This window comes from Carlito syrichta, unplaced genomic scaffold (assembly GCF_000164805.1).
Source record: "Carlito syrichta isolate Samal-C Ts95f unplaced genomic scaffold, Tarsius_syrichta-2.0.1 Scaffold144990, whole genome shotgun sequence".
NCBI lineage: Eukaryota > Metazoa > Chordata > Mammalia > Primates > Tarsiidae > Carlito > Carlito syrichta.
This window is the reverse complement of record NW_007089086.1, coordinates 74,575-88,863: the sequence shown is the minus strand read 5'-3', so window position 1 is coordinate 88,863 and position 14,289 is coordinate 74,575. Positions and strand designations below refer to the sequence as shown.

Below are 14,289 nucleotides of genomic sequence, written 5' to 3'. Positions count from 1 at the left end.
GCCAGGTCCCTTATTAATCCTGATTGCTTCCTGACCCTAACTGCTGTTTTCCCACATAAAGTTGCATTCCTCCTCCTGCTATGTAAGACCCCTCAATTTTAGTTGTTTGAAGAGACAGATTTGAAACAGTCTCCCATCTCTTTGGCTGATGTCACCCAAATAGAAAGCCTTCATTTCTGGCCATGTTCTTTGTCTCAGTGATTGGCTTTCTGTGAGCAATGGGACCTAGAATGAATTCCCTGGCGTATCAGTAACAGATCTTGGTTTTCCAACTGGCAATATGGAGCTTATGTCTTGGGGGTTCATAGGCCAGAGAGTTTCAGAAGCTCTCTTAAGCATAGCTGTCCCAGTATTTTGAGAACACACCCGTCCACACATACTGCTTAAAACCTTTCAAAGCCTTCCCATTGCTCCTGAAAGACAGCCTTACTCTTTTAAAAGCTCATGCTTGGTCTGGACTCTGCCTAGCTTCATAGCTCTCTGGCCTCATCGTGCACTATGATCCCCCTTGTTCTGTGTTCTCAGAAAGAAAATAAACTTTCTATATGAGGAACGGAAGCCCCTTTCAGGCCCAAAGAGGCATTAATATGTGACAGCAGTCATGTCTCACTCACCCTTGGGCTAAATAATTACCTCTCGAAGCTATGTGGGCTCTAGACTAACTGACGCCAAGTAGCCATACAGTGCCATATACCGAACATGAGACTCCTACTGTACAGTTCAACAATGTATATATACTCAGTCACTAATCGATGGTACTTCTGTCAGCCGTGAGAATGCCTGTCAAACAGTTCTGCATCAGCCCACTCTTCGTCCCATTTTTCCTTTAAAAACTTGCTTGTAACAAAGGCCAAATGGAGCACTTTCCAGTGATTCCCGGGCTGAAGTCCTCAACCTTGGCCCACATAAATTCTGTATATCAATTTTGCCCTGGTTTCTTTTCTTAGGTTGACATTCCGACCACACTGCCTCCTTTCATTTCAAATAACTCACATTTGATACAGCCTAAGACCTACTGACATATTATTTCTGCATTGTTCATCTTTCCTTCGTAGCATTTTTCATAGTGGTTAATTTTATATTTATTTGTATAATTATCTCATTAATGTCTGTCTCCCTTTCTAGACTGTCAGTAGTATAGAGACTGTGTTAGTTTTGCTTACCCTTGTCACAAGTTCCTGATATTGTGCCTTGCATATAGCAGATGCACAATTATTTGTTGAGAATTGGAGAAATACCGTACATACGTATATGTTGTCAGGTTTATCAATCCAGCTCTGTACTTAGTACAGCATATCCATACCACAAACTACACCTAAATAATTAGTTTGGGGAATAAGTAAATACTAAAAGCTACAAGTCTAAAATTTTCTTCTAATCTCTAAAAACTGCAAAAAGACAGTTTTACCTTAGAAAATAATTAGAAAGTCACACGTTCATATTTTTAGTAACACTGCTTAATTCCTGTAATAGGTATAGATGATTCTCTGAAATTACTGACATTCTATTGCAATCCTAGAAATCTTAGTATTAAGGATATTTATGGATAATAAGAATAGGCATTCAATGTGCTTTTACAGAATACAAATGGAAAACTTCAAGTGAATTTTTTAAAACAATGTCTTCCTATATTCTGATTACTATAGGTTCCGAAGGCCCATAGTGAGTCAATTAATATTTTACTTGATATTTTATTATATATCACTACCAAGACCAATGTTCTACAAATATTATGTACTTATAACTAATGAATAAAACAATCTAAGGATACGGAATAGCTAATATATGTCCCCATATATTACCTGACTTCTTAATGTCATCTTGGTGGTGCTGATAATAGAGGAAGGATATAGAGAAACAGTTTAATTTTAACCTATTTTAAACATAAACCAATTAAAGATAGTCTAAATACTTTGTGGCAAGTTTTTCAAGTATTTAATAATCTTTTGCCAAAAATAAGTTGTGTTATTAGAAGGATTGGGATAAACCTTATGATGTTCTACCCAAATACTTGCAGCAAATAAGAAACTTTTGAGCCAGGCTATACATTTAGACTTGTAGAATCATAAAAGCACAGCAAAGACTTCATGAGCTTACTTTTATTTCTTGGCATAAAGTAAAAGATAATCCATAAAGATTATTTTTTCATAGTTTTTTCTCTACCTTCCTAAATCCCCCTTTATGTTATGTAGTTACTAAATTAAAAACTGGAAAAATTTTTCACTAAACATGAATAGAAGTTATACATTTGTGCATATTGTTTATTATGGTGACTAAATCTTTTTTTGATAAAGGAAAAGAAAATCATGAAATCCAATGGTACACAACTTTCAACTGGGCAAGTTGGCTTCCTTAGGTAAGGTAAATTCCAAGGGAAGAAATCTCAGAAAGAAGGAGAGAAAAACAGATACAAAAGGGAAGGCAGTATCATTAAATAGGCAACTTGCAGTTAGTTTCTTAGTTTCAATGGCTGGAGGAAAAAAGATCTATTATTGAGAAAGTTACATATTCCATGTTTATTACTTTACGTATTGTGATAATTTGTAAGGATGTGTATCTTTCCAATGTAATCAGAAACATAACATGGAGTATGACTACTTTGGAAAATGCTGCTTATTTAACAATATGTGATAAAAATGGTTTTAGAAGTTTGGAGTCTAAAATGTGTATGAAACTACATTCAGGACTCACTGTCATCCACAAGAAAATAAGATCCAAGTATCTTTAGCATAGTAATGTGAAAGAGCCAAGTCCTTAAGATGTCCTTAAAAGTGACCTTACTCAAGGTAAGATGATAACAACAGAAGGCTGTATACCCAGACGATGACTAACTAAATAGCTAGGCTATGTTGAAAGATAGACCAATATCAGCACATGCTAAACAACAAATCTTGGCCTCTTTTTCTTCAGGTTATCCTCTATGGTACATATGCCTCCCTCCCCCTTGCCTTGAAATACACCATGCAGCCAAGGAAACTAAACTCAAGAAATAGCAGAGAATAAGTATTCAAGTCAGAATTTTAAAGTATTGTTTTAGTCCTGTGGTTACCAACATTTCCCTCACATTCACACATTCCATATTAAACCACTTAAGGAAAAGTTCAAATAAACCCTGGAGAAAAGAATTAGAATGTGAATTATCAAAGAGATTATGATAGCTCCCCAGTTCCCTCCTTCCCACACATATCCACAAATACCAAACCTGCTACACTGGGTTCAGCAGTGTCTCCCCGAAGTTCACATCCACAAAGGAACACCATGTGAAGACAGGCAGAGTCTGGAGTGATATATCTACATCCTAAAGGGAAAACCAAGGCCTGCAGGCCACCACCAGCAGCTAAGAAGAGGCAAAGGCTTCTTCCCTAAAATCTCCATAGGGAACATGGTCTCTCCTGATACCTTGATTTTGAACTTCTAGCCTCCAGAACTTGGAAGAATAAATATGTTATTTTAAGCCACACAGTTAGTGGTAATTTGTTACAGAAGCCCTAAGAAACTAATACATCTATAGTCATACACACCTAAGAAACATTGCTCTTGTATGACTTGTACTTTCCATTTTCATTTCACCATGTTGAAGCTACTTCATCAATTCAACCTACAGCAGCTAAAGAAGGCAGCAACATTTCCCAAGCTGCTTCTGCTTCCCAAAGTTAAGTCAATAGTTGAATTTACTACCTTATTTTCCCTTGATAGTTCTGGGAGCTATGAATGCATCACATACTTAGATAACACAATGGCATTTAGGATAGGAGTAACCAAACTTAAAGAAATTGGTATAAAACAGAACTTAAACTTATTTAAAATGGCCCACTAAAGGCATTGCTTCCCCCATTACTTGGTAAAAATAAACACTTTTTCTCAAATGACCAAACAGATCAAGATCCAGGCATTAGTGGAAGAGAGAAAACACTGCTTCAACCATTTCCCCAACTCTGGTTATTAAGTAGGGGAACTAGACCTCTTACTCAAAAATACAAGCTACTTAAATTCTAGCAGTAAAAAGATATGTTGTAGTACACTGTAAACTAACATTCTATATAAAATGTGGTGTCTAAAAAAGCACACCTTAATGTAGCCCCTAAAGCTGGAAAAAATATTTTAAATATAAAAAGCTGTAGATATAATATTAACTGAAAAAGATATAAAATTACTTCCAACAGATCTCAACTATGAAAATAATGTATAAAAAAGATAGCAAGGAAATATATTTTGAACAACATAAGTGATTTCCCCTTAGTACTTTTTAAATTTTCTAATTTTCCAATAATAAACATATACTATTTTTATAATAATAAAGCAGTAATAATAATAAAACAAGAAATGTCATCTAAAATTAGCAGTCTTCTTTTCTTGGTTTTAGTAGAACTTCCAATATATTTTAAAATGGCTACTGAAAACTGTACTTAGGAGACATAACCAAATGTAATTTATAGATTTTGTTTGAATCCTGATTTTAACAAATTAATTATAAGCAGATAATTTTGAGTCTGTAATCTCAGTGCTTTGGGAGGCTGAGGCAGGAGGCTTACTTGAGGCTAGCAGTTTGAGACTAGCCTGGGCAACATAGTAGGACCCCATCTCTACAAAAATTAAAAAAATTAGCTGGGTGTGGTGACATGTGCCTGTAGTTATAGCTATTCAAGAGGCTGACACAGAAGTGATTGCTTGAGCCCAGGAGTTTGAGGTACAGTGAACTATGATTATACTACTGCACTCCTGCCTGGGTGAGAGGGCAAGGCCTTGTCTTTAAAAAAAACTAATAAATAAAATAAAATAATTTTGAGACAACTGTAACTTTAAATATGAGTAGATAATTGCATTATGGTAACATTATGGTTACTATTACACGTGATAACACAGTGGTAGGTGTGTTAAATAAAAAGGCTTATAAAAGAAATATATACAACTATTTACAGTAAAAATAACAAAATTTTGCTTTAACAAAATTGCTAGGAAACCAAATGTATCAAAGAGGAACAGCTAAGTTAACAACATTTTGAGAATTGTTAAATTGGCAATATGTGCGTTCATTTTGCCATAATTTCTACATGTCTAAAGTTTTCCACAATAAAATGTAGAGAGAAAAAGAGACTGATGACTATAGAGCTATCCCATTCTCATCTCTGGCTCTTAATTTCAAGTGGGGCTTCTTAAAACATAAAGGTATAGACAGTAGGAAGCCAATAAGACAGTCATATTTTTCTACCTGAGAATTGAGATAGAGTTTTCAAACATTTGTGTCTGACCTTAGACATTCCCAGAAAATTACAATTTGTCATTTTGAAGAAAACTATGAAATACTAAAAAAGTTGGAAAAAATAAAAACCAAAGTATTTTTCAAAATCTCATCTTCTAAACAGAAATATAGTTTGTATTAAAATTTTAATTTATACTCTCACAATCATACTGTACTATAATTTTGATATCCTGACTTTCCTACTTAACATTCCAAAATAAGCATGTTCCCACGATTATGTTTTCTGAACATGTAATTTTTAATAGTTACATTAAATTATATTTAGTGATTGTATCACAATTTATTAAAACACTCACCTATAAAACAGTTGGTTTTAGACTTATATTATTAGAGGTAAAATGAAAAAGTAAGCTTTTACAAAAGAAATAATTCCTACTAGCACTACTTTAAAAACACAAAATAGGGGAAGTTTAGCTTCCCTAGTGATATCATACATCTAGCTAATACAATAATTAATGTCATTCATAATAATTCGAAATTATGTTGAAAACATCAACCTAGAATATGCTGCTGACAAACATGTTATATCATAATTGAAAAGTGATTTTTGAACATACTATGGGGGTAAAAGAATTACTTTATATGTGATTAGTTTGCCAGCTTAACTGCAGCCTTTAAGTTATGACATCTAATTAGAAAGAATAGTTGCATTTCTTGTGAGATAATTACCATTAATGCAAATAAATATCATGGCAATTATTCACAGAAATTGAATTTCATAACATATTCTGGGATTCATTAAAGCAAAAACAAAACACAGAAATCTAGACATTATTTAAAGTAGAAATTCTCTTTCTCAGATAAAATACCCCATGGGTAAACAAGGATCTCTTTATAACATTTTATTTTCGTTTTAGAGTATGAGATCTAAAAATCAAAAACCATCCCTATGATGAGAAAATGCAACTCCTCATTTGTTTGAAGATTCAGTCTTCTTAGTTGCTCCATTCTTGGCTCTTGGTGACTCACTTTAAACCCTGCTGCTGAGATTGATAAAACTAAAAGGAAGCCGGGCTCGGTGGCTCAGCCTGTAATCCTGCGCCTTTGGGAGGCTGAGGTGAGTGGATTGCCTGAGCCCGCAAGTTTGAGACCCGCCTGGGCAGGCGAGACCTCATCTCTACAATAAATCAAAAAAATTAGCCAGGCGTGGTAGTGTGCACCTGTAGTTCCAGCTACTTGGAAGGCTGAGGTGGAAGGATCACTGGAGCCCAGCAAGTCGAGGCTGCGGTGGCCGGGAGCGGCCACTACACTCCAGTCTGGGCCACAGTGAGACTCCAACTCAAAAAAAAACAAAAAACAAAAAAGAAAACTCGACATTTTTCTGGGAGATATTGCCATTAAATAAAAGATGGAGGTTAGGAATCAATGAATAACAAATGTGCAAACAGGTGCCCTGGAAGATAATTAACCAAGTGAGTTTACTTTAAAGACATTGTGAGAACAGATCATTAGGACATTATAAAAGTGACTTTAAATATTTAAAAAAATTATACCAAACAATAAGTTCTATGTGGTCCACAAACATTAATATACATACAGAATAAGTGGCCAAACTTTAAAAATTTAAATTTCTAATTATATACAAAAAATCAAGACATAATATGATATAAAGCTATATTAAGTATGCTTTATTAGAACTGCAATAGTTCATTTATAGGTTACTTATCTGGCAACCTTAACTATAGAGAATACAGCTGAAATCAAAAAGGCCTTTAAATAACTAAAAGACATCCCAGTGGTCCATGCATAAAAGTTTACTCTTGTTACTCTTAAGAGAGGCCTTCTCTCTTACCATGAAATGTCTCTTAGTACAGCATAAATATGTCTATCACTTTGGTTATCTGATTTTCTAGTCCAGAGTCAAATCAGATGAAAAGAAGCAGAATGCAGGAGCCAGTCATGAGAGCAACAACTAGAATGTCGATCTGACTATAGGGGGAAAAAAATAAGTACAATTTTTTTTAATGAGTGCCAACTACCTGCAAAAAATGAATTATCTCATTCACTCAACAAAATGATTCATGCCGATATGTTGGCACTAATTGATCCAAGCACTAAGGAAAACAGCACTTTAACAAAATAGACCCCAAAATTACTACTCTCTGGAAGCTTACATTTAAGTCCCAGAAGACAGATGATAAACAAGTAAAAAGTTAACAAAATAATGCCACACTTATTTCACTTGATCTTCACACAACGCAGGAAATAGACTGTTCTCATTCTGTGATCCAGAGAGTTGTGCCAGATCCCAATGCTACCGACTGGTCAATTTGGAACCTAACCGTGATCTAATTCCAGACTGACATTCTTCACAATAAGAATTTTCTTCACAGCACTTGATCAAGGTGTGATTATTTAGGTGGTGTTATTTTTCCACAATTAGGCTCTACAGCATGAGGATGGAAACACCATTTGTTTTGTTTGGATTTGGTACCAATCCAATGCCTGGCACAATTAAAGTCAGTCAATAGGTACTGTTGATTATGAAAATAAATATAAAGCTGTGTATCTCAGTAGCTCCTGAGAATGTGGTCATGGTGATGACCTGAGTTATAAAAAAAAATTAAGTTCAGAACCATCCAAAAAGACAGTATATAATAAATTTTATTTAAATAATTCTTCCCAAGTTGTTGAATTGAAACTTTCTGATGCTTAAATAGAATCCACATTCCTCTTACTGTCATGAGTACCTTTTCCTATATAATGTCTTAAGGTCACTAGGACATGTTAAGTAATTTCTCTTTATTCATTAATTCTCTTGATTTAAACTAATATAAAATTATTACATTCCAAACACAGCGTGACAGTGATGTTACAAAGATATACACTTTAGTCTAGAAGGAAACTCTTATGTTTTTATTGTGAATTTGCTTGAAAAGTAGAATTCCTCGAAAATAAACATTTAATTAAAAAACTTAAGCACTAGAAACTATTTTGGAACATATATCTTATTAAATTTAAAAATAAGTAAGATATAAGATGATTCACTAACTTGCCCCAAATCACAAAATGTCTAAAATACAGAACACATAAAAAAATGTATTTTCATAACCATGTTACCTCCAAACCACTAAAGTATAAAAGCACTATAATTGATTAAGAAAAAACAAAAGTTAAAATATTTGTGTGTGTGGCGGGGGGGCATTAAATGTCCCAAGATTCTCTTTTGAGGAGTCATGTTTTGTATAATATGAGAATAATACCCAACACTGTATTTGTGCCAAATTTTGGAGTGCCTCATCTGGGTACAGTGCCCCATACAATGGAGGAACGTTAAAGTAAAAAGGCAGCAAGAGAGATGACTACAAAAATAGTGCCTTAGTGACTTCTAGTACCCTTAAATGAATGATTTCAGTAGCAGCTGCCCTATTAGGGAGTCTATATAGGCAAAGGGATACCTACACATGCCCTCAATTCCTTATCCTAATTCAAGCCACTTGAAGTACTTTTGTTTTTTGAGTCAGAGTCTCACTCTGTTGCTGGGGCTGGAGTACAGTGGTAAGATCTCGGCCACGGCAGCCTTGACCTGCTGGGCTCAGGCATTCCTTCTGCCTCAGCCTTCCAAGTAGCTGGGGCTACAAGCCTACACCACCACACCTGGCTAATTTATTTATTTTTTAATTTATGGTAGAGACCAGGTCTCGCCATAGTGCCCAGGTCTCAAACTCCTGAGCTCAGGCAATTTTCTCACCTCAGCCTCCGAAATTGCTGGGATTACAGGCATGAGCCAGTGCATTCAGCCTGAAATACTTTTATTTATTTTTGACAAGTAAGAATAGCTAATCAATGACTAGTATATTATCCAGGATATGAAAGAAATAACAGACTATATTTAAAATTTCAATATATACTATATCCTTACATAAAAATATCAATGGCTAATATTATTAGGCTGTTTCTTATGTACCAGGTATTTTAGAGTTTAATACAAGGTTTGACAATTAAGTTCATGAGCTCATCCTGGGAAAAGTGCTACATACCTCATTGCTGAATAGCACTACAGTCACCTCTGAAGTACTCCCCTTGGGAAGCTATACACTAATACCAGTACCTAGACCACCCACTGAAGCAATTTTTGAACTCTTTTTCTGGAATGGCCATCAGAGCTGTCATTGTGAGAATGTCAGGGCTTGAATTAGAAGAATGAACACACATTAAGTTTGTTAAACTTGACAAGAGTAGAAGTGAAATCTGGGACATTTTAGTCCAAATGTTTGGGGATAATGCCATGAAGAAAACAGCAGTGTACAAATGGACTAAATGTTCTTAGGGGAGAGAAAGCGTCTCTGATAAAGAGAGTTCAGGACAGCCAGTAATGAGCAGAACTGATGAAAATATTGCAAAAAAACCAACAAATCCTGTGTCAAAATCATCAGCTGACTATGAAAAGCAGACCAAATAAACACTGATAGAGCAACAGCAAACTCTGAACTGGAAACCTGGCATGAGAGCGGTGTGTGCAAAAACAGTCCTGGAGGTGCTCTTGCATCACCACAATGCACCAGCTCACACAGCCCTGTCTGGGAGGGAGTTTTTAGCCAGGAAACAAATAACTGCGCGGGATCACTCTCTCTACTCACCTGATCTGGTCCCCAGGGACTTTTTTTTTTAAGCTGAAGCTAAAGGAAATGAAAGGAAGATATTTTGATGATATGCAGGACATCAAGGGTAAGACAACGACAACTCTGATGGCTACTCCAGAAAAAGAGCTCCAAAATTGCTTTGCCAGGTGGACAAGGCACTGGCGTCCATGCATAGCTTCCCAAGGGGAGCCCTTTGAAGGTGACCACAGTGATATTCAGCAATGAGGTGTGGAGCACTTTTTCTAGGATGAATTTGCAAGCATAATTGTCAGACCTCACATATGCTATGTAATTTGCTTCTCACACAACCACAGACTGTCCCCCAATATTGGGTATGTTTACTGTAAGACATATATTGAACCCCTGATCAATAATCTATTGAGTGGCATACATTTTAATAGACTTGATATTTATTTTTAATATAACATTATTGCAAAAATTCAGCTAGAGGGGACATTGAATACTGCCAAATTTGGGTTACGATTTTATATGTTTTTTGGAACAGAAAGGATATACATATTTAAGCACCATAATGATTTTTATTTATTTTTTTGATTGTTTTTTTATTAATCAGTATTTTTTATTATGGTTTTGTGGGGTACAGTTAAGGGTTAGGTGTACAATTACGTTTCATTCAGGCACCCTGTTGATAAGAGGTGTTTTCCCATCCCCAGACAGATATTTGCTACTGTTAATCCCATCCCCCTCCCCCCCATAGTTTCCCAGTACCGTCAGTCATTTTCTTATAGTACATAATGATTTTTAAGGTCATGTAAAGCATACATATTATCACATTAAATTATCAAATTTCCTGTTATTTTTAATTATGCTTTTTGCCTATAAATATTCTGTAATTTCTGATTATTGTACTGTTCACATTATGTCTGACATTTACATTAATGTACACACTTCAGCAAGTACCTCAAAATTCATAACTAAATGTAAGAGTACTTGCCAGGCATGGTGGCTCACCTAAGGCCAGGAGTTTTGAGACTAGCCTGGGCAACATAGAGAGACTCCTTATTTAGAAAAAACAAAAACACCTAGCTGGGCAGGGTGGCTTGTGCCTGTAGTCCCAGGTAATCAGAAGGCTGAGGTAGAAGAATCACTTGAGCCCAGGAATTTCAGGCTTCAGTGAGTCATGATCACATCAGTGCACTCCAGCCTTGGTGACAGAGTGAGACTCTATCTTTAAAAAAAAAAAAAGTTTTTTAGTTGGAGTCTCTGTCATTCAGGCTGGAGTGCAGTGGCACGCTCACGGCCACCTCAGCTTTGACCTGCTGGGCTCTGGCAATCCTTCCGCTTCAGCCTTCCAAGTAGCTGGAACTACAGGTGTAAGCTACCACACCTGGCTAATTTTTTATTTATTGTAGAGACAAGGTCTCGCCAAGTTGCCTGGGCTGGCCTCAAACCCACGAGCTCAGGCAATCCACTCGCCTCAGCCTCCCAAAGTGCTGGATTACAGGCTGAGCCACTGAGCTCAGCCCTAAAAAAATTTTTTAAAGAGTAATATTTGGGTCATAGGGGATGATAAAAACACACTACAGCTACTGGTAGTTTTCTTTAGACATTTCTCATTGCTTTCTACAAGAATCTATGATCACCTTTACTGCAAAAGATAGAAAAGACATCCTAGATTAAGACTGATTTAACAGATTTTTAAAAGGGCAAAAATTATAAACTCAACTATATCAGTCCCTATGACCAAATGTTAAGGTTAACATGGTAACATGATAAAATGAGGTTTCTGTCTTTGTTTCCTTATAAATGAATTAAATATCATACTCCTGTGGGACTAGTCAAATTTTGCTAATTGGTTTAGGATAAACAATATCACTGAAATTTTTTCAAAACTATGAAGATAAATATAAATTCTTAAGTGAAAATTTTCCATTTTTCCTTTTTGAAGTACAAAGTTTGTGCCAACTTCTTACCTTGTAAAACTGTGAAATATAAGATACACATAAATACATAAAACACTTATCTCATGTTTAACTTGCAAATGTGAAGCAATGCCTTCCCTTATTTCCCCACTGTCCCGTAATCACCACTCAGGTCAATAACACATCATTATCAGCACCCAAGAAGTTCCTTCTCTTATGTGGGGCTCCTCTATCATCCTTAATTTAGGAATATTGAAAGTAAAATCAGTGCCTTTACTGGCATCCTGAATAATTCAAAGACCTGAGTATAATTTAACTCCATTTACCTTCCTCCCGACCTGCATGCTATCGTATCATGGACTTTTTTTTTGTCCTGTATCTTAATATTATTTGTGTGCATATGCCCATGTGATTACTTACCATTTTACTTGTTCTCATCCCTTTGTGCATCTCTAATTTTCCACCTGGATCATTATTTTCTACGGCCTTAAGTCTCTCCTTCATGATTATCATTAAGTAGAGCCTATTAATAAGTTTTTCTCTCATGCTACATTTCAAAGTTTTTAAAATACTAAATCATATAATTATTAATATGAATATTTCCCGATACAAAATTACACTTAGTTCCTTATGGTAATTAAAGCAAAGAAGCCAACACTACAATTTTACCTGAAAAAAAAATTGGATGATGTACAGATAAAATGATATGCTATTAGTACGTCTTCCAATTTTATCTTCAAAGGGAAAAGTATGGAGAACGGTAAAAAAAAAAAAAAAGTAGAACAAACACTGTTCCCATCTCCAAAAAAACCCTAGGATTCATAGTATATTTTTGCTGGTGCATATGAGATAAATTGCTAATGACTGTAGGAGTCATTTTATTGATTATATTCAGAAAAAAACTTACTTTATAAAAGCTAAGATACAAAATAAATAAAACCTAAGCTGAATTTTACGGGTGGTACCTACCAATCTTTTGTGTCCGAATTATATCTAGGATCTTTTTTTTCTAAAAATGCACTGCAAGGACAGCATGGAGCTTAAGAATACAAAAGATAAAAAATACCAGGTACAGTAAATAAGAAAGCACTTCTACAGCAAATGTTTTCACTGCTATTCCTTTTTAGAAACATTATAGAACTTCCTGGAATGCTTTCTCCCTCTCTCCTAGGTTTATAGTTACCTTAATTATATAAGTTTGATGTTATCTAAAACTGTATCCACGGTATATTGGTTGTACTCCAGTAGTCCTTAATGTAGAAGGAAAGAAGTAGTGATAATACTTAAAAGATCAAAATAAAATAGCCAAATTTAGAAGCAAAACTGTCTCATTGATACCTACCTCCTGGAAATGCCATTAGCCAGACATTTCTGGCTGCAGGATTTGGAGGAGAGGGGTGATGAAGCTGGGGACAAGTTGAGAGGGGCAATCAAACTGTTGATGATCTCAGTCAACTGTGCACTCTGCAAGGAAACAGTCAACCTTTTACCACGGCTAAGCAAGAAAGGTGAGTTAACTCTCACACCTCTGCTTCCTGTTAAATGCTTAACTTCTCATCACACTCATAAATGTTTTTATTTTAGTAAATATTTTCATCTACAGAGATGACTCACGCTACTGATTTTTCCGCTTATTATAAATAAATCTACACTTGAAGTACCAATTCTTTTCCACATCCTTTTTTACTGGAGTTCCTTCACCTACCCATCCCGCCATCTAAATCATTTGAACCCAGCTAATATTATCTATGTAATATTTCCCTTGAAGCTGGCAAGTTCATAATACAAAAACCATAGGTATATTTTATAAAGTGCTTGCTTACTATGTGCCACGCACTTTACTAGGGATCAAACACAGAGTATTTCTAATCTTTACAACTAACTTGCAAAGTAGATAATATTACAGTTACTGATATTACTATTATTAATACCAGAAAGATGAGTAAATTATAGAAAAGAAAGGAAGATTAAGTAGCTTGATCAAGGGTTATAAGTTGGTAAGAAATAGAGCTAGGATACAAATTCAGGCCTAAAACTAACAGCACACTTTTCTCGATGTTTTTCCTAATTCGAAAATACCAGGTTTTATTTTAGGACCTAAGATTTCATTGGACCTTATCCAAACTTAAATATATGTAATAAATATTAAATTATCCTCAAGACAATTATTATAAACAAAAGCCATATACATGGAAATAGTACATTTCTACAAAAGAATGACACCTAATTTCATTATACATGCAATCAATGTTCACTGTAGAAAAATTGGAAAATATAATGTTAAAAAAATGAAAAGAAAGTCACTTGCAATCATACTTTAAAGAGAAAATCACTGCTAATATCATGGTATATATGTCTCCCTCTCAACTAAATTATCAAAGTATGTGTGAGCATGATATATGTACAACATGCACACACACACACATACACTTTTTTTTTTTTTTTTTGAGTTGGAGTCTCACTCCGTTGCCCAGACTGGAGTGCAGCGGCCGCTCCCGGCCACCGCAGCCTCGACCTGCTGGGCTCCGGCGATCCTTCCACCTCAGCCTTCCAAGTTGCCGGT

At 35.3% G+C, this 14,289-nt stretch overlaps 1 protein-coding gene across 4 annotated transcripts in view; it reads right to left on the bottom strand.

Annotated features, from left to right (window-relative positions):
* The window catches only part of KANSL1L (KAT8 regulatory NSL complex subunit 1 like), a 122,085-nt gene that overhangs the window by 49,598 nt on the left and 58,198 nt on the right, over positions 1 to 14,289 (bottom strand). For all 4 annotated transcript variants that reach the window (XR_503740.2, XM_008050364.2, XM_021708728.1 and 1 more), the window contains exon 4: positions 13,069 to 13,190. Coding sequence is in view for 3 of the 4 variants with exons in the window: in XM_008050364.2 (XP_008048555.1) it covers positions 13,069 to 13,190 (122 nt within the window). In the remaining variant the exon portion in view is untranslated. The remainder of the gene's footprint in view (positions 1 to 13,068; positions 13,191 to 14,289) is intronic.